The 27,166-nt window shown below is 56.1% G+C and overlaps 2 protein-coding genes across 6 annotated transcripts in view; one reads left to right on the top strand and one right to left on the bottom strand.

The window, feature by feature from the left end:
* The first annotated feature begins 1,365 nt into the window (after positions 1 to 1,365).
* On the top strand, positions 1,366 to 7,921 carry PSMD7 (proteasome 26S subunit, non-ATPase 7). Its single transcript, XM_055727012.1, has 7 exons — positions 1,366 to 1,521; positions 2,383 to 2,474; positions 3,796 to 3,888; positions 4,763 to 4,860; positions 5,181 to 5,261; positions 6,638 to 6,729; positions 7,437 to 7,921. The coding sequence occupies exons 1-7, from the start codon at positions 1,448 to 1,450 to the stop codon at positions 7,873 to 7,875; spliced, it is 969 nt and encodes a 322-aa protein (XP_055582987.1). The 5' UTR covers positions 1,366 to 1,447; the 3' UTR covers positions 7,876 to 7,921.
* A 1,716-nt stretch (positions 7,922 to 9,637) lies between these two features.
* The window catches only part of WWP2 (WW domain containing E3 ubiquitin protein ligase 2), a 43,395-nt gene continuing 25,866 nt past the window's right edge, over positions 9,638 to 27,166 (bottom strand). For 4 of the 5 annotated variants that reach the window (XM_055727007.1, XM_055727010.1, XM_055727009.1 and 1 more), the window contains 16 exons: positions 25,489 to 25,578; positions 23,546 to 23,720; positions 20,268 to 20,322; positions 18,220 to 18,301; positions 17,478 to 17,606; positions 17,117 to 17,195; positions 16,902 to 16,973; positions 16,725 to 16,813; positions 15,365 to 15,524; positions 14,172 to 14,305; positions 13,881 to 14,021; positions 13,172 to 13,292; positions 12,705 to 12,809; positions 12,012 to 12,108; positions 11,060 to 11,132; positions 9,638 to 10,815 (listed from right to left, as the gene is read on the bottom strand). In XM_055727007.1, coding sequence (XP_055582982.1) covers positions 10,716 to 10,815; positions 11,060 to 11,132; positions 12,012 to 12,108; positions 12,705 to 12,809; positions 13,172 to 13,292; positions 13,881 to 14,021; positions 14,172 to 14,305; positions 15,365 to 15,524; positions 16,725 to 16,813; positions 16,902 to 16,973; positions 17,117 to 17,195; positions 17,478 to 17,606; positions 18,220 to 18,301; positions 20,268 to 20,322; positions 23,546 to 23,720; positions 25,489 to 25,578 — 1,702 coding nt within the window. In that variant the 3' untranslated portion in view covers positions 9,638 to 10,715. Of the gene's footprint in view, positions 10,816 to 11,059; positions 11,133 to 12,011; positions 12,109 to 12,704; positions 12,810 to 13,171; positions 13,293 to 13,880; positions 14,022 to 14,171; positions 14,306 to 15,364; positions 15,525 to 16,724; positions 16,814 to 16,901; positions 16,974 to 17,116; positions 17,196 to 17,477; positions 17,607 to 18,219; positions 18,302 to 18,508; positions 19,204 to 20,267; positions 20,323 to 23,545; positions 23,721 to 25,488; positions 25,579 to 27,166 lie in introns of those variants that run through there. The other variant, XM_014277807.3, reaches the window with a different exon arrangement.

Here is a 27,166-nt window from a genome sequence, read left to right as displayed (position 1 = left end):
GTCTAAAAAACTCCACGAGAGGTCTTCAGTTGTCAGAGTCTGTAGCTGAATGCTGCTTTTGCTGAAACCCACCAAGTGTCAAAAGACCTGAACAGCAACACTAAACTTCAGATTTCACCCACAATACCACCATTTGGTCAGACCTGAGAAATACACAAAGAACACGTAACATGTGGGAAAAGTGTAGAAAATAAGGGGGATCATAATGCTTTAACAACAGCGAGGCTGTCCTCAACAAATCTGCCAATACTTTTCCATGTTAGTAATTCCTACATAGCAGATTCAGAAATAAGCCTCAGGTGCTGTTTTCTTGCTGTAAGTATAAAAGACAAGCTCCGTATCTACCAGTTCCTACTCTTGAGGTACAAAACCCTTCTACAAAGACTCAGCTTAGTTCAAAATCTCTTTCTCCTTTACATCGAAGAAAGCTGTACTTTGGAGAGGAAAAACATTTACAAGAGAGGCTGAAGGATGCCTACCAAACAAATCAGCCTAACGCGGTCCCCTCAGAAGAAAGCAAACACTAACGGCAATAAAGATTTCTGCCTATTTATGTAGATTTTTATCACTGCAGTACTGGAAACCCTGAAGTTACCTGAAGCTCTGGAAGAGGTGATGGAGGTTTTCCAGCCCAGGCTGCAACACCTCCTGAAGTTGCAGAGGCAGACACAGAAGTTAGGGCAGAGCGCACAGCTAGGAAGGTCAGGATACCGCCCTGCCAGTGCTATTAGCACTTCCACTCTCTATCGAGTTGAGAGCGCAGCACCCCTGCATTTTAAACCTGCAGTCTAGTGGCAACGATTAAGATTACGACATCGTTCTGAAGCTGCTCTCTCATTTTTTGAAAGGTCACGGTGATTAGGAGATGTTCCTGACAACTGGAAAAAGGCAAACGCCACACTCATCTTCCGCAAGAGCAGCACAAGAAGCCGGGAAAGGGCCGGCCAGCCCCTGAAACCACCGTTTCTGGAAAGACGACAGGGCAAACGCTCTTGCGCGCCATTTAGTCAGCAGGCGGGCGAGGGACCCGCTGGCTGGGGCCGGACGCGGCTCGGCGAGGCTGCCCGCCTCGGGGCGCGCCGAGGCGCAACGGCGGGCGAGGGAGACCAGCACCCCCGGAGACCCCCAGGCGAAGGCCGCTCGCCGGCTGCCCGCCTCCCTGCTCCGCCGGCCCGCCCCTCACCTCCGGGCGGAGCGACCCGACTTCCCCAAGATGGTGCCGCACCACCGACAGCGGAGACGCACCTTCCCAAGATGGCGGCGGCGCGTCCGTCTCCCGCGACCTCTCCAAGATGGTGTCCCGCCGCCACCGCCCTCTCTAAGATGGCGGCGGCGGCCCCGCCCCGAAGCGGGGCAGGCTGGGAGCGGGGCCGCGCGGCGGGGAGCGGGCCTGGTGCTGGCGGGCGGGCGGGCTGGGCTGGCGGCGGAGCGGGGCCAGGCGGGCGCCATGCCGGAGCTGGCGGTGGACCGGGTGGTGGTGCACCCGCTGGTGCTGCTCAGCGTCGTCGATCACTTCAACAGGTGGGGTCGGCCGGGCGCGGAGCCGCGGCGCTGAGTCACGGTCATGGGCCGGGCCGGGCCGCGAGGGGAGCGGCGGGGCGGGCGGATCGGGGTGGGGGGGACCCCGCTCCTGAGGGGAGCGGCGCGGCCGGGCCCGGGCCGGCCGCTCGGTGCCCAGGGCCGCGATCCCCGGGCGGCGGGAGCGCGGCCTGCGGGAGCCCCCGGTCCGCCGTGCCGCCGGCGGTCGCTCGGGAGGAGGAGGCCGGCGGGCGGGAGCCGTGGGGCCGGCGGGGGCTGTCAGCGCTCTGCCCGGGCCCGCCGGCCGCGCTCGGCTCGGTACAACACCGGCAGGGGAGGAGTGGGCTTCGTTCCTGGAGCCGCCGCGGGCTGAGGGGGGGTAAAGCGTACCGCTCCCCGCGCCCAGGGAGATCGGCCTGCCTCAGCTGAACTGCGCCGACTGACAGGCAGTTCTAATGTCATTATCCAAAGCCTCAGAAGGCAAGCAAGCCCGCTGCTGTGAAAGCAAGCTGTGGATGACACCGAGCAGTTTTAAGAGCTTACTCACTGGTTTATAGCCCATTGTCCTGCGGAGAGGCTGCAGTGGTGCTTATTTTGGGTCACGTTCCCCCTCGTTAGCTGCATCAGACCACGTAGTCCTCACTCTGCATCGCTGGGTTACAAGGTTTCATTCTGAGGCCACTGAAACGCCTATTTCTGGATGTAAATTAACAATCAGTAGTAAAACAATCATAACGCATCGTCTTCTGTTCCAGCACACGTCCTGTTTAACTTACAGAAATTAGGCGAAGCAAGCGATCCACTGTTACCCTCTTTCTTGAATCAGGCTTTTTGTTGTAGGAACTGACAGTTTTTTCCATTTAGAATAGGAAAAGTTGGAAATCAGAAGCGAGTTGTTGGTGTGCTGCTGGGCTCATGGCAGAAAAAAATACTAGATGTGTCCAACAGTTTTGCAGGTGAGTTTGGGTGACCTACCCTTGTTCAAACCTCCTGAATTATTTAATAGATGAATGGCATTTGGGTTTGGGTTTTTTTTAAGCCGTCCTGCCAGAGCACAGATTGTTCCCTCCGTGTACAAATCAGCCTACATCTAACAAGAAATGCTAAGTGCTGACAAAAACACACCTATTCCAGCCAGTCTTGTGCTGCATCTTCCCTGTAGTGTTGTGCAATGTGGAATGTTTTGGGAGAAGGTGTAAACCTCTCTTAAAATGCTGCATTGGACTCGCTGACCTCTGCTGAGTGATCAGTGTCTCAACAGCTCATACAGAAATCATCAGCGCTTGGTGCTGATGTAGCAGTTACCTGCTTGTGTAAAGATTTAATGTATATTTTAGCTTTACTTTTTTTCTGCAAATTGTGTCCAGTTAAATACTAGTTCTTTCCTTAAATATGCTGTTAGTAGTGTTGAAATAGTTTCCTCTTAAATACTTACATGCGATAGTAAACTACTTCTTGAATGCACAGCTTTTGCTGACCCATTTGTGTTAGTTAGATCATTTCCTTCCCAGTTGGGGCTACTCTGTGACAAAGCAAAATTATCTCAGTTTATATATGGAGTTTTGCAATTTATATGGAGCTCTTCTCTCAAGTGGACTATTTTTTTTCCAGTTTTTGGAAGAACTTTTTTCCATCTGGGTTGAAAAGAGGTTTTAATGTCTTTTTGACAGCCTTTAAACTGTGAAGCTTTTACTATACCTGTAAATTGAAAGACTGAGACCAGTCTTTGTTCTCAGAACTGAGCCTTGAGTGCCTGTGTACATGCTAACTGATAAAGTAACTAGTTATTTACTTGAGGGTAAATAGTCCTTACTTAAAATGCCTCGTGGTGTTCTAGAAGTCTATAAAAGTGCTGATGACATGTGTTCTACACTGAAAAATAATTTTTCTTTTAGGTAGACTGTGGTTGATCACAAGTTATAAAGTCTGCTGGGATGCTCAGTTTATCATATCAAATGTCTGTGCACGCTGTTGAGTCACTTTTGTATGTGGGAGGATTGCTCTGTGATGCTTGATGGTGTCCACTGAGGATAACCCTCAGAATGCTTTGCATTTCATTCCTCAGTTCTAAACTGTTGTAATTATGAGGCAGCCGATACCTGAGAGAACTGACCAGCGCTGCAGGTTAGTTTGCGCAGCATGGTGTTGCAGAACAGTTGAAACGGATGAAAATCCACTCTCCTTTAGCAGCCAGATACCCTAAAACTCAGTGTTTCTATAAACATTTTCATTCTGGAAGCTGGATTCTTAAATATTGATGTTTTGTTTCATTCCCAGTCCCTTTTGATGAGGATGACAAGGATGATACTGTGTGGTTTCTAGACCATGACTATCTGGAGAACATGTATGGAATGTTTAAGAAGGTCAACGGTAAGTTGAGGTCTTCTTGCAGTCAGGGGTACGCTCCTAGAAACCTTCAAGACTGTCTGAGGAAGTGAATTCATGGTAAGGTAGAGAGTTAATTGCTCACGTAAGGAGTCACTCTGTGCTCATTCCTTGCATGGCTTCACTTTCACTTCGCTGATGGTTTTCCATGGGTTAGTTTGCGCAAGTGGTTTGTGTTCTTAACGCATTACTTTATACCTTTCTAGTTTTTTCAAGTCTACTGACAGCTTTATATCTTCAGAATAATTCAGATTTCAAAAATGCCGTTATTTCTGAAGAATTAAAAAATTTTCTCCTCTGTAGCCCGTCATATACAGATGTGCCCTGAAATCAGTTTTTTATGAATGTAAACATTACAAACTCACATTTTGTAAGTAATAGTTCTAATTGCTCTTCACCGCTTTTTAAAAAGTGTCTTTACTGCTCAGTTTGAGATTTTAAAGCTGAGTGTTTAGTCATAACTTCAATTCCTGTTCTTAGCCCTGGGACCAACTGTCATTCTCATGATACAGTTTACTTTCTAGAGTATATGCATCTCTACATGTCACCGTTTTAAGCTGTCAGATCCTGTTATCTGCAAAATTAATAAATGGTATCAAATAGGTTTAGCTAAGAATCTAGGGGCAAAGTTATATATGTGATTAGTAAGCTATGATAAGTAAGTACGACTAGTAAACTGTCTTTGTCAGTAGCCATGTGATTGTCTTCCCTGCTGTAATTCATTTCCCCGTGCTTTACATTCGTCATCTACACGCATCAGATGTTCACCCTTGATTTGCTAATTCAGTCTCTGCCTGAATCTTTCTGCTGTTGTCTTACCATGCGATTCTGATTTAGAATCCTTTCTGGTTTTGCTCAGCTAGAGAAAGAATTGTTGGCTGGTACCACACAGGCCCTAAACTGCACAAGAATGACATCGCCATCAATGAACTGATGAAAAGATACTGTCCTAACTCTGTAAGTGCAGCACTTTTTTGAGGGTTGTGGTTTTTTCCCCTCTCTCTTCCTAAATGAGGGATCTAGGAACTTTGGCTCCCACCTTTGTTACATTTAACGTACTGATACAGCATGTTGAAGACCTGGTAGCTATAAAGTAATTGAGGAACTCGGGTCGGAATCTGTTGAAACAGCTACAGATGTCTTTTCTCAGTGCCTGAAGTTAACGCCTTGGAGCAGCCCCTGTACCATTGCTGTGGAGTGCAGAGCTGACCTAGGTGGTTTTTTTCTAGTCTTTGAATCAAAGCCTGGTTTTCTGAAATGTGTGCTTTTTCTGTAAGGTGCTGGTGATTATTGATGTGAAGCCAAAGGACCTGGGGCTGCCCACAGAAGCTTATATTTCAGTTGAAGAAGTTCATGATGTGAGTATTTAACACGTCTCTGCCTTTTCCTAGGAAAAGAGTTTCCCTTAAAAGATGGCTGTTAGGATTGTCTTGTTTTCTGAAAGATGCATATCCCTTGGCACACAGTTGTCTTTTACATACAGGATGTTGCACTTACTAGCAAGGGCCTGTGACTTGCAGCCAAAATCTGCTGAAACCAGAGGTTAAATCCCGGTTGTAATATAAGCATTTGTAACTAAAGCTTTCATCCACCAGTGCTCTTGGAAGAAAAGCTGTGTGTTACTGGTTGACATAAGGAATTCCTCAGCTTCAGCTGTCGGTATGATGTAGATGCTCCTTACCTGCTTGTGTCATGTCTGTGGCCATGAAGAAAGTCAGATTGGAGCACTTTTTAATGTCAGCCTGTTGGCAGAGGTGTTCCGCTTAATTGCGCGCTTACTCATTTGTGCACCTGCCAGTGCTGAGTAGGTAGGTCAGGCATGAGGCAACACTTACTAATCACTTGCAGTACCATGCAGACAAACACCACACAGTAGTAAGTCAGCTTCAGCTTTTCATTTGCAGTTGTTTGATTTAAATTACATTCTGGATGTATATAAAAAAGTTTGATCCTTTCGCCTTTCTGAGGCCCTCACTATGGAGATAAAGCTGCTCCCAGTATTGCAGATGTTAGGTTTGCAGAATTTGTTCTTAGTTTTGTGAATTCACAATAATCTGGGTAGTGCTTTCTGTTTATAGCTGTATACTGGTGCAGGTAATGGCTTTGAAAACAGAAGGGTGAATCTCATTCTTAGAAATTCAGCATGTGAATCTTTTGAACATCGTCCTTAATATCCAGTGTATGAGTTATAACTTTAATGAGATTGCTCCTTATTAGTTTTTTTCTTTTCTGGAATCACTACATGCTTCTCAGCATACTGGCTGAGAGCAAGTACCAGGATGACGAAAGGTATCCCAAAAGGCAACAAGGTTGTATCAGGAAAGAAAGAAATAATGCTGGTATTTAGTGAGACTTTCCGTTGTACCCACCAGTACACAGACCAGCAAAATACATTAATTGAAAATTACACAGAGCACAGGAAAGAAGAAATTTCTAGCGACTCTGGGCTTGTGACAGTTGGTAACACTACTTAAATCAAGAAAAAAAAAGCAATAATGTACTTCAGTCCCCTGATACACCGTTTTTCCATAATTTGCCCCATTGCCTCTTCCTGATCCTATAAACGAGTGTCAGTTAGTCTTGCACTGCATCAGTTAGTCTCACGCCGCAGCGTTGAGTTGCCCCGCTGCTGGCATGTGAGACGCCTCCACTGGTGAGATGGCGCACGCCTTTGTACCTGCAGTCAGCTCTGTGCCCAGTCTGACCCTGTCTCCTGTATCCCTGCGCTTCCAAGGATGGCACTCCCACCTCCAAGACGTTTGAGCACGTGACTAGCGAGATCGGAGCAGAGGAGGCAGAGGAAGTTGGTGTTGAACACTTGCTACGGTAAGCATCTTTAGCATGAAAGCATTCTTACAAGGCTTTCGTAGCAGTGAATGCGATCCATCTGGCATCTCCCGGTGCCAGCTTCCTGGAGGAAACGTGATCTTGTTAAACATACTACTTAAATTCTAAGAGCATATTCATTTAGCAGTCTCACTTGGCATATTCACTTACTGCTAGCGGTAAGTGTGACTGCCCACTGATGAGATGATGTAAACTACATACTGATTCTAGCAAAGCTGCAGAATATTGCATCGTTTGGAACTGTGTCCGGCTGCTGTGTACCTCACCAAGCAGGACTGACCAGGAGCGTTGCAGATGGGTCTGTAGCTCTCCAGTCAAAAAAGAGAGCGCAAGAGAGCAGTCACTACACAAACTACGTCGCCTTTTCACCAGCTGGAAATCCTGTTCCTTTTTTCTGTCTACCCCTCTAACTGGTGTTACAAGTATTATTCCAAAGAGAACATACACTCACCACAGGATACAACGGTGATCTCTTTTAGGTGTACTTTGTAACGTACACCAGTGTGTTCTCACTCTCTGACTTGCAGCATTCATGTCCATTATACTTCAGCTGCACTTCAAACTGCTTTTCTTTTTAAGCTGGAAATACCTTAACAGATCTTCACTTAAGAGTGAATGTGCCCACCTCTTAATGAGAATGCAAAGGAGCGGTCTAATGCTGATTCTTTCTGTTGTGGGTGTTTCAGAGATATCAAGGATACGACAGTGGGCACTTTGTCCCAGCGGATCACAAATCAGGTCCATGGTTTGAAGGGACTGAACTCCAAGCTTCTGGACATCAGGAGCTACCTAGAGAAAGTAGCCATGGGCAAACTCCCCATCAATCACCAGATCATCTACCATCTTCAGGATGTCTTCAACCTGCTACCAGATGTTAACCTGCAAGAATTTGTCAAGGCCTTTTACCTGAAGACCAATGACCAGATGGTAGTAGTATATCTGGCTTCTCTTATCCGTTCCGTGGTTGCCCTGCACAACCTCATTAACAACAAGATTGCCAACAGGGATGCAGAGAAGAAAGAAGGACAGGAAAAAGAAGAAAGTAAAAAGGAGAGAAAAGATGAGAAAGAGAAAGACAAGGAGAAGAGTGACATCAAGAAAGAGGAGAAAAAAGAGAAAAAGTAAAATGCGTAGTTTTTTTATTTGTAAATTAAAAATCTTGTAAACTAAATCACTTTGATGCTGGGTTCTTTTCTCTTGGTGAAATGGTCAGCACTCTGCTTTCCTCGGCTTTGGCACCTGCTTTTTGTGCTCATCATAACGTGGCTGGATAGATCTCACACCAGCAACAAGCAGAGGGTTACCGGGGGGGGGGGGGGCCAGGCCTGGCAGCTGGGGTCTCAGCACTGGGCAGGGAAGCAGTAAAAGCCAGGGGAGAAATTTTAATGTTTTTTTTCAGCGCAGCACATTTCCTTCCCCCAGCACCCCTTCATGCACTTCTGGGCCAGCAGCTGAGGCTTTCTACCACCTGCTATGTCAGCCTTTGTTCTGGGTACACATCTTACCTGACACTGAGCTTTCACTACCGTGTGAGACACAGTTTGTTAGCATGGATTCATTTTAGAGCTGAGGAGAAGGTGCTGAGCTCCAGCGGCACCACAGAGTGACTTTTTAAAATTTTTTTTGCTGTCCTTTCTAGCTGGCCAGTGACAAGCAGTGTTTGCTGGCTTGTTCCCTGACACTTAAAAACCCAAACAAAAAACTGTGTATGTGATGCTCTGCAGTGGTCGAATGGGGAGCCGATGGGAATGGTGCTCTGGTGAGGTTCTGCATGGTGCTATGACACCGAAGAACACCTTCCCTTCAGTACGACAGCAGGCCGTTACCATATTAGGCTTGCAGCATGCATACGTATTTGCATTTTTCAGGCCCAATTTGTTACAGTTTGCCGATTCCATGTAACATGGACATCTGTATTTAATCTGGCTCCTGTTTGCACAGTCCCCAAGCACCTTGTTGCCTGTCAGCATAGCGCCTGTTACAGCTTCCATCAAAGGGACGGGGGCGATGGCCGGGCTGTTGGCTCGGTGCAGAGCGCCCCGCCAGCCCCTCTCTGCTCACTTCTCAGGCCTTGTCGTTAAAACATCTGTGGTGGCACCAACACAAGGCTGGCTTCTCAGCTGGCGGGACACCAGGGAAGCGCTGGGGAGCCTCCCTCACACAGCAGCTCTGTCCTGGCACCATGTCACTGTCCCATGCAGGGAGAGGGTGCGCAGGTGGCTGCAATTCCCCTGCCACCTCCCAGGCCAGGAGGGCGAATGGCCTGCCCGCAGCCAGGGGAGCTTCCTTCTGGGGCAGGGCTGGCCCCGGCTCTGCCGTGCTTGGCAAAGATCTCCCGCAGTGCGGCACATGTACAGACTATTAAAAAAAAAAACAACCCAAAAACAAAACAAAAAACCCCAAACCCACACAAAGAATCAACCAGCCCCGGCAGCTGCTGAAAAGCCACGGCATGGCAGAATTCCTGGCTGCAGGCTGGCCCCCAGCGATACGAACAGTGGGCTTGTTTAGTTCTGCTTGCGCTGGATTTTTTACTGACCACCACCGGCCTATGGACATTGACCTCACGCACCTGATTTAGTTCCGCCAACGCCGCTATGGGTTTCATCACATGGTGGCACAGGGAGGCAGCTCCAGCTCTGGGACAAAGCCCTGGAGATGTTTTTAGCAACGTGTTATTATAGATTGGGCAAAGACAGGCAGGAGCGCTGCGCCCAGCCTGACGCTCCTGTGCAGTGTGTGTGTGGAAAAAAGTACGTATTATTTATGACCTCATTGACAAGCTCTGGGCACCCGCCATGTCCCTTCAGCCGAGCCCCCGCGCAGACACCCCAGGGGTCACACCAGGCTGTCTCCCCGTGCGAGACACCGACCAGGGACACACATCTCGGCAGCTGCTTATCATTTATTGCACAAGAAGTTGGCATCGCTGAGGCAGGATGGTGCAGTACAAAACTATCTGGTTACCAGTCAAAAGCTATTGCAGTGTCTTGTAGCTGTAGACTTCCCCTATGTACAGCTATGTACACCAACGCCTGCGCGGGTGGGTCTGCCCCGAGCACACCGGGGCGGGGGGCAGCAGCAGACTGGGCATCAGGCGAGGGGCAGAGGCCTGATCCTGCCCTCACCCGCAGCTCCAGGAGCTTCTGCCACCAGCCCGACCAGCCACACAGGAACCATGGGGCGCTAGGGCCGAACCCACGAACCAAGCAAAGGCCAGATGTGCCCCGAACGTGACCGGAGCCCCCAAGGCTGCTGTGGAGCACCAGCTCCGAGCACCAGACCGCTATTAGATACAACTGCACAGGGGCCACGCTCTTGCAAATCAAAACACACAAAGGACGTGGCCAGCCAGGCGCTGGGCGCCGGCGGCTGTGGGTTTGGCGCGGGATGGGGCAGTCCTGGCCCTTGTGCAGTGGTCAGCCCCAGCAGCATCAGCTGGGAGCTCCCCGTCACCTTTGCCAGGTGCAGGACAGAGCCCAAAAGTGACCCGAGGGTCGGTTCAAGAGCCATTTCCCCTCCTCACCTGAATCTATCAAAATGCCCTGAAAAGGCAGAACACGCTAGCGGGTGGAAACCAGCCGGTGCCTAACCTGGATCTCATTTCGCTGTGTCTGCCGGGGGAACCGGGGAGCCTCGGTGACTGCGCGCTGCCTGCCAAGGCCCGGGGCTGTGCCCTGTCCCCGGTGCCAGCCCCCGCACCTCACGAGCAGACTGGGGCCAAGCTTTTGCGTCTACCTCTCCAGCACACCTCAAGTTTCTTTAGGAAGAGAAACGCGGACCCGTTTCCCCCAGGGCCACGTTAGTGCAGATCTCGCCCAGGAACAAGAGCAACAGCGTCCGCAGCTGCCTGCACACCATCCTGCGGAGAGGGCCGAGCGCTGGGCTCTGCGGGCGCCAGCAGGCAGGACCACCGGCCGGCAGCACTCCAGGGCCCTCTGCCCTGGGAAAGCACCAAAGCTCCATCATTCCTGTCCAAATCCTTCCGTTTCCTCAATTGCATAAAGCAGCTTCTCCTTCAGCTGTTCGTAGCTCTTGTAGGGAGGGAGATCCAGACGGTTAAAGCTGGAGAGACAGCAGAGGCTGGGAACAGCGCCGTGATCCCAGTTCTCCTCCCCACAGCAGGGTCCTCTCCAGCCTCAGCTGCGCACAGCAGCTGCATTAAGACGCACAGCCAGGAATGGCAGCTACATCCCCCAGGAACGTGGGCGGCCAGGATGGAGGGTGCCTGGGGCCCTGTGCAGCCGCGCAGAGGCTGCTCGCAGTTGTCCCCACGTGCTCCTAACGGGGCTAAGGAGAAATGACTTACCATGTATGGCTCCGAGGCAGCCATGTCTCTTTGCCAACTTTATCGATGCAGAATTTCTGGGGCCCATTGCTGCCTGTTAATTACAAGCACAACAAATATCATTACATGACCAGGAGCTGAAAAAGAAAACCCCTCTAACATGCTGTTAGCCAGCAGATCACAGCATCACACCCCCTGATGATCACAGAGACACACGGAGGCATAAATCCGCAGCAGTGCTCACTGCCTGTTCTGAGCCCTTTGCAGAGAGGATGTACAGAAAATAAGAAAGAAAGAGGAAAGCTGAAAAGCATCTTTCACAGCACAGAAGGGTAACAGCACGGCTTCTAAGCGAGACGGTTAAACAGCAAGTGCCAGGACATATTTATCCATAGACCCACAGGACTGAGTGGGTCCATCCAAGAGTTTTAAAGGACCTGGGGCTCAGGAAGTCTGAGTCACTGAGGTCGCTTTTTAACAGATTGTGAATACTGGAGAGATTCCAGGGGGCTGGAAAAAAGCTAATATGCCAGCAAGAATAAATGAGCGGGTTAAGTTAGCTGATTAGCTTGCCACCAATTCCAGGAAAGTAAGGGAAAGGCTGGTACAGGCCCCAGAAAGTAGCAAATTAAAGGATGAGAGCAGAATAATGCCACACTGTGGTTTTTCTAGAAGAGGGGTTTCATTGCACAAAAATCAGAATTTAAAAAAAAAAAAATCATTCAAAATGAGATTATAAACTGGACTGACAAAGTTAACTGTGGCACTACAGTTCACGGCTAAGGAATTTGTCTGAGTACAGCACACCACCGGGTTAAATCACCAGGCTCAGACGCTGCAGCTGCCTCACTGCTTACGTGCACTCTGTGGTGGAGACACAGCCAGCCAGGTCCCACCTGCCCCCCTGCACGCAGCCGCTGCCCCCCTCGCCTCCCCGGGACCCTGCCCATGCCAGGCACCCGGGAACACGCACCGATGAGCTCCGCGAACCCCCCGACGGGCAGGCGGCAGGTCCCTGTCACAAACTGCAGCAGGCGGATCCTCTTCTCGTTGTCCATCTCTTTAACCACCTACAAGAACGGGGCAGGAGCATGGGATCCCTGTCACCCCCCAAGCCCACAGCCCAGCCGGGCCCGGGGCACCATCCTGCCGTGCAGCTCCTGCCACCAACACCCCACGCCCGCTGGCCGGGCTTAGCCGCAGCCCAGGGCAGCGCAACGTGCCGGGCACGCGGTCCAGCCCTCGCCTCCAGTCCCACACCCTTGGGGACGGGTGCATCCCACGGGGCCGGCAGGGAGCAGCTCTGCCCCCTTGCCCTCCTTTGGAGACATTTTTGACCCACTTCTCTCCGGGCCAGCACGGAGCAGCACCGCCTGACCTGGCGCAGCTCTGTTACATGTCACCCTCTTCTGCCGTCCTGCCCAAAAGCATCAGCTAATTGCTAGGAGCACACTGACCACTACGTGCTCCCCGCTGCCCCTGTGCTGGCACCAGCGCCTCCGCCAGCCACAGCCAGATGCTGCTGGCTGAACACGTGCTCGTGGTTGTATTTTGTTCTTCCTGACAGCCTGCGAGGCTGCGTGCCCCAAGCCAGCCCTGGGCCGCGGCAGGGGATGATCCCAGGGCTGCAGAGCTCAGCAGAGGTGCTGCCGGCACTGGGACTGACCTGCCAGAACCACTGGATCTGTTTGCTGTTCTTGGTGTAGTGCCGATAGATAGTATTCTTCTGCCAGTCATTCATGTCTATCTCCTGCATGCCGCACAGCATCAGCTGGGGACAGGGGACAGTTAGTGGGGGAACAGAAATAAGGCCCTGCACCCACGCTTCGGAACACCAGCCCCTCTGGTGCTGGGCCTCACAAAGCACAGGCTCCAGCACCGGCCAACAGAGGCGTCTGGGAGGAATTCCTCGCCTCCACTGAGACATTTTCTTGCCAATGGACCCAACGAGCCACCCTCCCAGACCCGAACACCCAGACTGAGGATACCCCTGTCAGCAGAGCTGTGGGGCAGAGGGTGCAAGTGGAGCCCGTGCGCTCTGCTGTCACCGTGTGCCATTCCCTGGGTAGCCTCCAGCGGGCTGGGAAGCACCAGTACCTCCATGTCCCCATCCCAGCACAGGCACCAGCTCACCTCCAGCTCCTTCTCGTCAAAGTACCGCAGCCACTCCAGCGGCACCACCTCGTTGAAGCCGTCCAAGAAAGCCTTGGTCTGCTCCTCCACGCCTCGTGTGAACCTCCAGTCCGTCAGCAGCCTGGAAAGGCAGACAGTGGTTGGCAGGCAGCCAGCACCGCTGGCCTGGCATGGGGAACCCCCACCATCCCTCCCAGCTGCGGGGAGGGCCCTGGGAGCCGTACGCGTGCATGGGGAGGGGGAGAGGGGCTCCTGCAAATCAGCAGAGCTGCCCTCAGTTCCCACCCGTGGGTTCCTCTCTCTGCTTCCCAGCCCTGAACAGCAGGCAGCTCTGAACACAGACCAGCGGCCTTCGGGAGGATGAGGGGTGCAAGCTGCGTCCCGTGGCCGGAGCCTACCGTGCGCAAGAGGAGAACGCCCTGGCAGCCCCCAGCCAGCCCTGCAGCAGACGGGCAGGGTGTGCAGCCACAGGACAGGGAGAGAAGTCTCACCCTCTCTCCCCTCTCCTCTTTCCTGAAAGTACTGGCAACTGCCCAGCCAGCAGCAAGCCAGACCGCAGCGGAGCTCGGCCGACCGCGCCAGCCCATACTTGTCACAGGCCACGTAGCCCGGGGAAGCAGCCACGTCCCAAGCCCCACGTTCCCATCCCAGAGCTGCCCTGCGGCCGGCACGGGTAGCACCCGGCAGGGGCCTGGGGATGGCCACTCACATGATGTACTCCTCCTTGTTCTCCTCCGTCACCCGGATGCTCTCGCCACCCTCCTTCAGCTCGTGGGTGGTCACCTTGCCCAGGATCTCCATGTCCTGGATGAAGTACAGCTCCAGGCCGCACTCCTCCAGGCTGTTCTCCCTGCGGGAGGACACCGGGATGTGATTCCGGGATGTGATTTCTGACGGAAGCAGCCAGCGGCAGCGAGGGGCCGTGGGGAGGAGTGGGGAGGAGCGCCGCCTCCCCCACAGCAGCACAGGCCCAGGCCAGAAGGGAGCACGAGGCACTCACTTGGTCCAGACGATGGAGTTGTAAAACTCGGGGTCAATGGATTCCAGGTCCTTCAGCGTGGGCCGCTTGTTCAGCATCCGCTTGTAGAAGGGCAGCGTGAAGCCGGTATCGATGAACTTCCCATGATACAGAGCCTACGGCGGGGAGGTGGTGCCAGGTCATGGGGGACCCCAGGGCAGACCCACGGGGCGAGATGATACTCCAGCACTGGGGGAGCTGCGGGGCAAAGGGGAATCGCTCCCGGGGTCCCAGAGCTGCGGCACTCACCCCTGGCTGGCAAATGTGGTGGGGAGGAGTGGGCTCCCCCCGACAGCACTGCCTGGGGGCGGCTCGCCTGGCGTGGGTGTGTGCGCAGCCCACTCCCCTCCCCACTGCGAATTCCACCATGTCTCCTTCTCCCCTCACAGCTCTATTAAGAGCACTTGTTTAAACAGAGCTGTGCTGTGGCTTCCCTGAATCCCTGGCTTCCAGGAGCCCCAAGGCAAAGGCAGCCAAAAATAATGCAGACGCTTGTCTAGAACAGCCCAGCGGTGAGTAATAGTCTGGGGTTTTATTGGTATCCTGCAACGCGTGGAGCAGGGCAGGGCAGGACAGAGCAGGGGCCAGCGCAGCCTGCGGCTGCCTCCCGCGCACACCTTGCAGGGCGGCGGGCCAGGGACCCTTCCCCAAGCTCAGGGAACCCCTGGCAGCCCCCCTGCCAGCCCGAAGCTGGGCAACCCCACGGCACCTTGGCCCTGAGGAATGCAAGACGAACGGGAGGAGCCGCTCCGGGGCTTGGGCAGCTGGAAAACCTCACACTGCTGGGGCTATAAATAGCCTGTGGAGCTGCAAACCCGACAGCACCTGGGGTGGCAGCCAAAGATCTGGAGCCATCCCCACCACACAGCCCCTGGGAAACCAGGTCCCCTCTGGCCCCACGGCCATCCCCTGGATTTAAAACGCATCACCCCGCAGCCTTCCCCACAGCACCCCCGCAATGAGCTGTCTCCCACGGGCTCACAGCTGAGTGAGAAGGGGCTGAAGGGGGGCAGCAGTGCCAAGCAAACAGCCACAGCACGCAGAGCGGCCCCCCACCCCACGGCCCACTCCCGTCCCCTGCAAGGCCCCCACTCTGGGGGATGGACGGGCAGAAACAAAGTGTCTTGTCTTCTGTCGCCTGGCCAACCCCTCACCCCATCACCCCAGGCTTTTACCATGGCGATGAAGCGGCCGATGAAGCGGAAGTAGGTGAGGTGGTCGGGGTTGATGGAGGAGGCTGGGTTGATCTGCAGGCAGTAGTTGTTCTTGCCAGCGTACTCGAAGAGGCAGTACATGGGGTTGAGCACCTCGTGGGACAGGAGGAAGAACCATTCCCTGGGGTGAGAGGAAGGAGGAGCACAGGTGACGAGCGGCTTGAGGAGCCAGGGCGCCCAGGGGCTGTGGGCAGGAGGGGACAGCCACCTGCCTCTGCAGCACGCCCCCCCCCGTGCGAACCAGGTGCCTCGGGGCAGTGGTGCAAGCGCTGGGCCCTGGTGTGACTTGGCGAGGGCGTCCTCAGCCCCAGGGGTGCTGTGCGTGGTTTGTGAAGTGCTTCTGGAGACACCAGCCACAAACGGCCCGGTTTGCCAGAGGCCTCACTTGGGGCGTCAGGGATCCCGGCAGGCACCGCAGGGCTCGCTCCCAACCAGGCTGTCGCACACGTACGCACGCTGCTGTGCGAAGCCCTCCCGAGCCTCTCGGCACAGGCGCCCCCCGGGAGCCCCACCCCGACCTCAAGGCAGCGCGGGACGGACACCGTCCTGGCTTCGCTCTCCTGGCCGTGCAAGGAGACAGGAGTCCTCAGACGCAGAAGCAGCCCCGGCATCCCGTCCGTGGTTCTACCCTGTGGTAGAACAGCATGACGTAACCTACCATAGGGTAAAACCACTGGCAGGACACAGAGAGAGGTGGAGAGCAGGAGCCCCTGCACCGGAGCCGGGGGCAGCGGCACCACAAAGGAGGAGCGGGCGAGAGCACGGCAGCACGAATGCCGGGGCGGCAGGCAGGGGAAGCATTAGCCCAGCACCAAAGCAGACAACCCGAGTGAGCCAGCGGGGGCTCGTGGGGACACAGGACCCCTCCTCCAGCAGAGACGCAGCCCACGCTCTGTGGTAACACCATCCTCAGGGCAGGCAGATGGAAGCTGCAGTGACTGCATCACACCATGTCCGCCCCGGCACACGCCGACTGTCCCAAGAAACAGCAGCGCCCGCCAGCTGCGAAGGTGGGCTGCAGGGAGAAGAGGCTGCTCAACCCATCACCCCTACACCCCAGGGGCAGCAGGAGAGCCCCAGCTGGGTCCCCCGGCCCTTGCTACACCAGGGACAGGCTGATGCGATGCTCTCGCAATGGTCCACCATTCCTAAAACTCACACTGTTTCCCATCTGAAAAACCCTGGGCTCTTCCGCCCACGCAGGCACTGCAGACCCTGAGTGCAGCTGCTGGACAGGCCCCCATGCCAGCAGGATTCGCGCTGCAGGCCGGGCACAGCCCCATCCCACAGCAGGCGTGTGGTCCGGCACACCAGCGCTCACCTAGCAATGCCACCGTAGTCCAAGCCCTCCTCTCCTCGCATGATGATGTACAGGCGGCGCCGCAGGTCGTAAGGTTTCATGTTCATGATCTGGGGGGAAGCAGGAGGCGTCACCGCAGGCTGGTGCAAGGGCCGGCTCCGCACCTCCCCGGGCTCCGCGGCCCTGGCACCTCCTCACCTGCTGGAAGGAGTCCTCAAAGAGTGTCTGTCGGGAAACGCTGATCTTCACGTGGCTGGGCAACGCGTTTGACTACAAGCAAGGCAGAGACACCAGGCTTTGCGTAGGCTGGCACAGCAGCTCTCCTCACCTGCGCCTGCCCACAGGATCAGGCCATCCACGCACCCAGCCAGCCCAGCAGCCCCCGGGGTTCTGGGGCCCTCTGCTCTACTCACATGGCAGAGGAAGCGGAACTGGTGGTACTTCCAGCGAAAGCTCCGGTCATACGCCCCTGGGGAGCCACCCTGCTTGCTCCTGCAAAAGCATCATGGGCCTCGGCTCAGCACCCCCACCTGCCCCGGTGTGAGCAGTCTCATCGCCTGCCAGGCAGGAGGAAGATCTCTGGGGTGCAGCTCTCCTCTCTCAGAGCCAAACGCAAGACTTTAAACCCGCTACTCAGTCTCTTTGCAACAAAGCTGACCCACTCCCTCCGCTCCGTGTCACGACCACAGGAAGGCAGGAGCTGCAAACAGGCGGTCGCGGCTCCTGGTGCGCAGCCCAGCCACGAGGCGAAGGGCCCAGCACAAAAGCGCTTACCCAGACTCGAACCCAGGGCGCGGGTCCTTGAAGGTGGTGGTGCGAGTGTTGTGGTCCACGAAGTAGCGCACACCCTCGTTTGTGTACTTCATCTCCCAGCCAGGCGGCAGCGGCGGCTCCTGGATCATCCTGCCGACAAGGAAGGGGTCACCAGGCATCCCTCACCCCGAACCATGGCTCTCCAAGTTGCTGCCCTTGGGAACCACCTTTAGTTTGCAGCTCCGTGCCAGGCAAAAGGAAGGATTCACAGCATGGGATTAGCGCCTGCCTGCACCCCGAGACAGCAGCCCTGCCTGGGCTGCACTCGGCCATGGCCAGGGCTGGCCACAGTTACAGCTTCGCTCTCTGTCTGCAGAAGAGAGGACCTCAGTGGGGGCCTGGGCAGCTCTCTGGAGAGCCGCAACCCAGCGCCCTCAGAAGCCCAAGCAGAGCCCTGCCAGAAAGCACCAGGGCAAGAAGAAAGCGCCTCTTTCTGCTCAGAAAGCCCTACAGTCCTCCCCATTGCTTCCTCATCTCTACCCCAGCTCCCGCAAGCTGGAGCGCTGCCCCACGATGCCCAGGACTGCAGTGCCCAGCCCTCCTGTGCTCCAGCACTGCCTGCGGCTCTCACTGATTTTGACTCCCCAGCGCTGCAGCCCGCTCGGTCCCCGGCAGACAGCTCTCAGATGGGCGCTCGGTAGCCCATCACACGGACCTTCCAAAACAGCAAGCATCCTCCCTGCTCTCCCCGCAGGCTGCCTACCCCTGCGTGCGAGGGTCTTCCCATTGGGTGGTCCGTGTGTTGTGGTTCACGTAATACACTCGCCCATTGTCCTGTCTCTTCTCTAAGAGAAAAAGGGAGAGAGGAGGCGTTAGCTGGAGCGCCCTGGCCAGCACTGACCTGCAGTCCCAGGAACAGCCCTCCCCTTCCCAGTTCATGAGAAGTTCGTCAGCTCCCCCTGTCCCACCTCCCCACTGGCACTGCCCCGGCTCGTTTGGAAAAGGCACTATAAAACCCCCTACGTTTCTTCTACATGCCCAAGCTGCCGCACCTCCAGGAAAGACTGACATTCTCCGTGCCCCCAAGGCCAGCGTGCAGGGAGGTCCAATGGCAGAGACCAGTCCTGCCAACCCACTGCCAGGCTGGCACAAGGGGCGTGCTCAGCCACGGGTCCTTCTGGGCAGGCGGCACACACCCCCTCCTCGGACACGCAGCGTCCACAAGCGCAGCATCCCTCCAGGCAGACCTGCAGGTGCTTTCTCAAATGCATCCAAACTCCCTGTGTGGCCCTGTCGCCAGTGCACGGCTCGTGCCCCCAGCATGCTCGTGCACAGGCACACGTGCCCTCCTGCTGCTGCACACAGGCACAACACGATGCCACTCACCCCAGCACCACTGCTCGACACCCCCGCCCCCGTGCCTGCAGCCTCACACACTTCCCTGGGCACCCCCAGCCCAACACACGCTTCCAGCACTATTTGCACACTCTGAACAGCACGAGCCTCCCAGCCATGACCAGGCGCCACACGCCCCGGCTCAGCGGTGATCCTGTACCCGCTCCCCACCGTGCCCACACCCACCCTGCGCACCCCATCTCGTCCCACCTGCCAACGCTGCTCGGTCTCTTGCCCAGCACCCCCCTGAACACGCCCACGCACGCTCGCTGCCTCCCCACCCACACGTGTGCCCCACATGCAAACACACCTCCATCCCTCCACGCACCTGCGTCACTCCCCACGTGCAGGGCCCTGCTCCATGCCGGCAGGGATGCCCTGCACGCACGCTCCCCTGTCACCTCCCAGCCACTGCCACCCCCCCCCCCCACCCTTGCTCCCAGACCACGGGAAGCAGCCCCCACACTGTGGCTCTGGCAGACTCTGCATACAACAACCAGGACTGCATCCATCTCTGAGAGCTCATGCACCCTGAGGATCCCCACCCCAGGGTGCTCAGCCCCACACAGAGCCGTGCCACCCCCCAGCCTGCCCAGCTGACACGGGATGGGGCCCCTCTGCTTGCTGATGCAGGAGGTGGGCCACCCAGCACGGTAGCACAGGCTCCAGCACAGTCCCCATTGAGACCCCCATAACAGCCTGGGTCCCCTTGGCCCTGCTCCAAGTTCCCCACAGTTTTAACCCCTCTCCTGCCCTCCCTGGCATAGCACAGCCCATCTGCACCCACAAGCATCCCAGCCTGCCCTCTCCAGGGGATGCTCTCGCCGTGGAGGGGGGGCCCCTCTGCTCTGGGGATGGCACAGGGACCTTTCAAAACATCCCAGCACATGATGCTTGGGCCATGGGGGCAGGACAGGCAGCCCCACTCCTGCCAGCTCCCAACCCTGGTGTGGACTGGGGCAAAGCATCCCCGGAGGCATGCACGGCAGCGGGATAGATCCCCGTTTGGCAGAGGAGGGGTTTGGGGACAAGCGAGGAGTTGGATCCCCAACCTCTGCCCCCGTCCAAAGAACAACCACAAGCACTTCTGCATTCAGCAGCTGAGAGAGGCTGGGAACTCCTCCAGGAAAAGGTGGTGGTGGTGGGGGGTTTAAAAAAAAGGGAAAAAAAGCTGGATTTCAAATCAGAGATCGTGCTAATCACAGGCAGACTCAGCCCCACATGCAACAGAGCACGGGGAACACTGGCTCCCCAGCCACCACTCCCAGTAATGCCTAGGACAGAAGCACAGGAGCTGCTGACAGCACCATCCTCCCCACGGGACGGGCAAGGTCCGGAGCAGCGTCCCCATCCACACTGGTGCTGCCGCTGTCCAGCCAGCACGGTGGCAGGCAGGTGAGGTGGCTCAGTACTTACCCCAGCCGGGAGGAAGGGGACCGAGAGGATCATTGTCAGACGGGGCGCCGGACGACTAAAGACAACAGAGAGGGCAAAAACACAAAATAAAAACCAGGGTAGGGACGTCTGGGAAGAGCGGAATGCAGAGCCCCTGCTCCCACTCGCCTCCCCTTGGCCCGCAGCTCCCAGAGAACTTAAAAAAAAAAAACAAAAACCAACTTGCAATCTCAAAGGGGGGCGGGGGGGGGGGGGGAAGCAAAAAAAAAAGCACAAACTAAACAGAGGCTGGGGCAGCCAAGGGGGCAGCGGGGCAGGGGCTGTGCCGCACGGAGGGGAGCGGGACGGCACAGTGGGGTCCAGATGTGTGCGGCTGCTCAGCTCCCGCCGGCTGTCCCCACCAGATACACCTCCAGCCTCCTCCAAGAACCACACACAAGAGGGGAAAAAATATCGCAGGCCTTTCCAATGAAATCATTCCCACAAGCCCTGTCCACGCCCAGCGCTTCCTGGCGGCCGGCGGCCCCCTCCTCCCGGCAGGGCGAGGGGTGCGGGATGCGCTCGCACTGAGCCCACATTCATCCCGGGCAGACGGGCGGCCCCGTGCCCCCCGCCCCCCGGCAGGTTGGGGGCCGCCGCACAAAGCACCTTTCTTCTTCCCCAGGGTGGGCAGAGCCGGTGGCTGTCACCAAGCCTGAACCGGGGGATGCCCTGGGACAGGGGGGGCAGGCTGGGGTGCTGTGCACGAGCCCCCCCCCCCCCCGGTCTCCAGCTCTACCAGGGGCCCCTGGGGATGGAGGTGCAGCCCCGGCATTCAGGGGTTTCAGGGGCGAAGGAGGACCCTGGGGATGGAGGTGCAGTCCCAGTGTTCAGGGGCGAGGGAGGCCCACGAGTGCTCTGAACAGTTAAATAAGAAATGCGTTGTTACCGAAAAGGCATTTCCACTGCACCTCCCGAAACCCAGCTGCTGGCGAGGCTGGCGTCGCAGCCCTCCGGCACTGGGCTGGGGAGCGGAGCCAGCCCGGGCTCAGGAAATGCCACCCGCAGCCAGACCATCCCTCCCACCCCGAAACAGGGGGCAGCCCCAGTTCCCACAACCTTTTGGGGTGCCAGGGCCCCCCGCTCTGAGACAGCCACCAGCACTCGGGGCACCCCATGGCAGCCCAGCACCCTGAGGATGTCCTGGGATTCATCAGGGATGGGGCTGGCACAGTCCGTGCCTCTCCGAGCTTCGTCTCTTGTCCCTCGCCCCACATGCCAGCACTGGGTGCAGGAGGCACTGTCCCAGCAGCAGCCAGCCCAGCACAGCACACTGGGGACACGGGGCAGCCTCCACGCCCTCCCTGCCTACACAGGCTGGCCAGAGACGCAGCCAAGTCACATCCAGAGGTATCGCCTCACTGTGACCTAAAAATAACTAATTAAAACTAACAGGGCAGAGACACAAGAGCCCAGGGCAGAGCTCCCGAGAGCGGGCCCTGCTGCAGCTCTCCACATCCCCTGGGAGCAACCCGGCCCCTCGTGACAGCAAGACCCCTCGGTGCCAGGGATGCTGCGCGCAGGCACAGCCCAGGGAGCCCTGTGGCACCGAGGTGCCCGCCGGCAGGGCAGAGGGCTCTGCAGCACCCAGCGCTGCTCAGCGCCTCCCCACCCTCCTCTCCCAGCACGGAGGGCAGGTGGATGCTGGAGGTGGGAGGGCAAGGCAAAGCAAAAAGCCCCTGCGGGGAAGGAGGCAGAGCTGGCACTAGAGCCCTTGAAACAAGAAGTACAATCATTTCATCAGGCTAAATTTGGAGCGTGAGTCCCTCCCTCTGCACTCTGCGGAGCCCGGCCAGGGCGATCACACAGCACTGGAGCGGCTCCAAGGCTGGCGATGGCAGAGATGGGAGCGAGTGACAGGCACGGAGCCCGGTCTGGCCTCTGGTGGAAGCCCCCTCCTGCATGCCCCCCCCCCTCCAGTGGTCCTGGAGGCTGCGGAGCAGTGCAGGCAGGCAGCGGGCAGCAGAGCCGTGGCAGCCCAGCTCCCACTGCCAGGCTTGGAAGGGCTGGATAGCTGTCTGGGGGGGGGAGGGCAGGAGAGGGGAGGGGGGCAGAGCAGCTTCCCGCACCCCCGGGGAGAGGCCCCGCTTGTGCCTCACGCAGAAGGGACTTTGCACAACTGCTCTGCCTGCACCCTCCTCCCAGAGAGCATCGAGCTCCTCGCTGGAGCGCAGAGCTCGCACCAGCACTAGCAGCGCTGCTGGGACACGTCAGCCTCCCGGCTTTTTCCAAGAGGAGCTAAACATCAATGAGAAGAAGTTGGCCACTTTGCTCTGCCCACCTTCGCTCCACACCTGCCCCACCAGACCTCCCTGCCTTCTGGCAGGAGCCGTGTTTTTCACTGCAGCAGGCCTCTGCAAGGCACGGGGCTGGCTGACAGCAGAGATCGCTGGGACGTCACCACTCCAGGAGTCGGAAACGCTCCTGCCCGGCTCTCTCCCAACCACTGCTCACCCGGCAGCACAACGGCCACCAGCACCACCCTGCTTACCCACCACTGAAGCTGGGTCCCAGCTCCGGCAGCAAAAGCAAGGCCAGGACAAGAGTGGTCTGTGCCCAAGAGCTAGTGCTCTGCAGGGCTGTCGAGAGCCCATTCCCCAAGCAACGAAACACAGTTACTCAGCCCAAACCAGGAGTGAAGGGAAGAAGCAGAAAAAGCAGGAGGAAGCTCACCAAGCCCAGCAGCACTCACTCCCTGCGCCCTCTGGTCCCCTGGCTCTTGCAGCCCTCACCATGTCAGCACCTGCACCCAACTCCTGCGGCCACCCAGGGCCCAGCCCCACTGTCCTCAGCCCGAGGGAGACTGGGGGAGGGATGAGCTCAGCCCCAAGAGCCTCCCCTCCCACTACAGACCAGGCTCCCACAGCTTCCTCAGCATATGCCCAGCTCCAACAGCATGCAACGAGTTCTGCAAGCCTCACAGGTCAGCAGCAAGGCTTGCCTGATGGGAGCCACAGGAGAGAGCATGTGCCTAGCCACGCTGGCACTGAAGGGAGACCAGGGTCAGGCTGCTGAGGACACCTCCCACCACCCTTCAGGACCATGCAAGCTGTTTTATAAAAAGAAAGTTACTCCCGCGCAGTTCTCTGCACACAGCAGAGGAGCCCGTGGGCTCTCCTGTCCAAGCGCTGCTCTGCTGAGCTCACCAACAGACCCCATGCAGCCCAGCAAGCATGTCCGCATGCTCCGTGTCTCCCAGGCCAGCCCAGCCGAGACCAGTGGGAGAGCCGAGTGAGACCACCACTGCCCCAGGCTCTCACCTGGTACAAGAATCTTTGGCTGAACTGCTGCATGGCTCCTTGGAGCTGGTTTCGCTGGGACTGCCACTGCTCATAGTTCCTGACGTACTCGGCTGTGGGGCGCTGCCATGTGGTGGTCCGGGTGTTGTGGTCCACATAGTAATACCTGCCTCGGGGATCCACACGTTTTTCCCACCTGGAAACACCAGAAGAAGGTGTCACTGTCCTCAGACAGCTCTGCAAGTCCCGCTGGCAGGTGCCTCCAGCCGCCCTACAACCACTCAGCTGCTGGTGTGGAGGCAGCAGGAAGAAGCCCTGGACACGTCAGAAGGCACAGCCCGTGGTGGCACACAGAGGAACCTCCCATCGCCCCCAGCTGAGGGCTGCCCCCAGGGCTCTGGATGCACAGTAGTATCTTGAAAATATCCAGCTGCTGCCCCAGAATGTGCTGAAAGCACAACGGAGGAGCACGGGATTATGAACCGCTTCCCCAGCTGTCACACTCCCCTTGTGCTCCCCGTGCAGTGGCTTGGCTCAGCACATTGTGTTCTGCCTCTCAGAAATACATGTGAGAAAAGCAGCTCGTAGTCCTCCAAGGCAGGAAGAGCCAAGAGCTGCCTGGGCCCAGGGGTCCAGCTATGGAGACTGTGATCTTTCATTTTGCTCTGACACTACAGGCTGGCTTCAGACACTCGCTCTCTGGCTCCTCTCACACGACCAAGATACCCTCTAACAAAAGGGCTCCATTCCCAGCTCTGGCACAGCCACCAATTTCATAGCTGAAGGGGCTCTTTTGGACAAAGATCCACCAGAAGGATATACAAAAGACTATTAAGACTTGAAGCAGCTCCCTGCAAGGGCACACAAAGCCTACATGGGATGCCTAGACACTAGCAGAGTTTGCACCACGATGCCATAACCATCAGTCCAAGACAGCTGACCTCCGACAGCGGCACAGCCCCGGGCTGGAGACCTGCACAGGAGGGAAGCAGCACACTGGGGTACTCCCAAACCTACCCTTCCAGGTAGCAGCCTCCCTCTTTTAACACCAGACAGATTTCAAGCTGTTGTAGGATCAGAGAGCGGCTGCAGGTATTGCAGCTTAACTGAAGGTAATGTGTGCCCGCAGGAACCTGTAGGCTCCCACGGAGGAGAACAGGACGGGTTTGTATTTCACTTCCACGCATTATAGTGGCAGTTAAAGCACACTTCAGTCATCCCAGCCCTGAACAAACTCAGTCTAGATACAGCCAAACTGTTGTTCTCAAGTTCTCTGCTTTTAGGAGCACTAAGAGGTGAGAATTCAACAAGCTCCTGGAAAGCACGTGGCCCACAGGGCTGCGTTCAGCCTTTAGACCTGCAGACGCCTGCGAATGAAAGCATGGCCCTCCTGGAGGTGAGTCTTGCAGAGTGCTTCCTGCAGGTCTCATGGAGCTGAGCAGCATCATCTTCTCAAGCACAAGCAGACCTCAACGAGAACCTCCTCTGAGAGAGTCCAGGGTCTAGCTCCAGGTTTGGGGCATAGTAAGTGTGCCTGTTCCTGCTCACAGGAGCTCAGCCCTCATCTAGAAGCATCTGTTTTTCCAGGTGACGACAATGCCCCTCCTCTCCCTTCTCCTGGTCCCCATCCCAAAGGCCCACCCCCTCTGCTCTGCCCACAAGCAGTTGTGCTGCTGCGCAAGTGATTAGTGATTTCCATGGACTGTTTAAAAAAAAATAATCCTCTAACAGAGGTCAAAACACAACAGACTGGAATGCTTTTTCCCTTTTACAAATGCTGAAAAGACCTTTCTGAGGACACAGCATGTGTTTTCAGGCCAGTAAACACGTGGTCATCTCACTCCATTTCTTTTTAGGAATGAAAAGACCTTCCTGCCACCTTCCCCACTTTTGCACAGACTCCTGTGCATCGGCTACAAGTTAGTTCAGTATCCGAGATGGCAGCTGTCCCCAGAGCCCCTTACCCGGGAGGAAGGGGTCTCTCCCACGTGGTGGTCTTGTTGTTATGGTCTACATAGTAGACTCTACCATTAGGCAGCTCTCGCTGTTCCCACCTGCAAGAGTCAAAAAAAAACAAACCACCATGAGACAGTTGATACTTGCTAGCACAGAGACCGAACCCCGGCTGAGGTGGAGCTACCAAAACAAGCTGCTCTTTGCGATGCCAGCCAGAGCGACTGTGCCCCGCTGCCTGGCTCCCTGGACACCCGTCCCCACCGTCCCAGGGCCAGCTGGGGAGAGCAGCACCCCTCAGGAGAGCACGTAGAGAAAACCTGAGGCAGACGAGATGACGCTTGTCCTCTCCTCAAGCACAGAGGTGAAGCGAAGGGTTTCAGCTGGAACAAGGAATGTGGATCCAGCAGCCTCGGCCCCTGCATGTGCAGGGCAGCGAGAGCCAGAGCCTGGCGACGTGTAGGACCAAGAGACTTCACAGTCACCTTTGTCTACTTTAACTCATGCCCAAACAGCGTCCCTAGGAAACCTGTTTGCAAGTGCGCCCATACGCTCAGACTGCAGCTGTGCAGCCCAGCCTCCCCCACGGATCAGCGAGCTGTGAAGAATTAATAATCACCTTATTACCAAGAATGTCCAGAGACCTGCATCTGGTGGATTAGCAAGTCCACCTCCTCGCATCGCTTAGTTACAGTGTCCTAACCTTTACTTAAAATAAAGAATGACAGGAGGTCTACATGGCAGTTGTTTGTCTTGCTAGATCAAGACTACCAGAGAGGTGCTGCAGCAGCTTGCTTTCTGAAAACAGGCATGATTTGGAGCATGAATTCCTAATTTCCTCCAGAAAGGAGGAGGGCCGGCGTAAGATTTCACACAGGGTCAGTTTTGTGCCCTGTGAGTTTCTGATGTATTAAGGGAAACCAAACAAAAACTACATCTTACAGGGGAGCCTTTGAGTTTGGGCTGGGGCTGAATTTTCTTCTTGGCAGCCCTCCTGCTCTGCTGACAGATACCGCTTAAAAACATCGCATGGCCACGAGGCACTTGGTTCAGAGGTGGCCCCTAAGGCGAGCCGGTGTGATAGGAGGCCGGGCTTTACACAGCTACACTGAAAAACATTCTTTGCCTTAATTCATTCATGAAAGTGTATGCCCTGGCAAAGGTAAAAACTCCATGGAGCAATGCGCCTTCCTGTCAGCTTTTTTTCTACAACAGTGAGAGGCAAGCCAGCAGCTGCTGACAGATAGTGTTCGCCTGCCACACTTCTGCTCCCACAATCTTCCATCTTCAGCCTCAATTAATCATCACAAGAAGCTCTAGAAAATTAATATACCAGTTTCTGTTGTGACACTTGCAGAAACCAAGCAGCCCTTGTGAGGATGCTCTAAGTGCTAATGCCCTATTGCCTGGGCTGGCACCATCCCTGCTCACCCTCAAACCTCCCCAGGGGACGATAAGCCACAAAACGGTGACATCAGCCACAACCAGGCACCTGCTGTGACCACAGGTAGCATGCATTACAGCCTTGACATCGCTCTTGGAAGAGGTGGAAAGGCAGAAATGGGAAAAGCTTCAGCTGCATTTCCAAACCTTGGCAGCATGCCGGCAGCTGGGGACCCCAGTGGTCCAGCAGTCATACGGGCAGCCTGAAACACCTCCGCCTTGGGCAGAAGGCAATCTTGCACTCTG

The sequence above is a fragment of the Falco cherrug genome, chromosome 14 (assembly GCF_023634085.1).
Source record: "Falco cherrug isolate bFalChe1 chromosome 14, bFalChe1.pri, whole genome shotgun sequence".
Taxonomy (NCBI): domain Eukaryota; kingdom Metazoa; phylum Chordata; class Aves; order Falconiformes; family Falconidae; genus Falco; species Falco cherrug.
The sequence above is the reverse complement of the archived record's forward strand: the minus strand, read 5'-3'. Positions and strand labels throughout refer to the sequence as shown.

Excerpts from the sequence above, each read along its gene's own strand:
- PSMD7 (XM_055727012.1), top strand. The coding sequence starts at position 1,448 with ATGCCGGAGCTGGCGGTGGACCGGGTGGTGGTGCACCCGCTGGTGCTG. Across the intron at positions 2,475-3,795 it reads TGTGTCCAACAGTTTTGCAG|TCCCTTTTGATGAGGATGAC; the intron begins GTGAGTTTGGGT and ends TTTCATTCCCAG. Across the intron at positions 5,262-6,637 it reads CAGTTGAAGAAGTTCATGAT|GATGGCACTCCCACCTCCAA; the intron begins GTGAGTATTTAA and ends TGCGCTTCCAAG.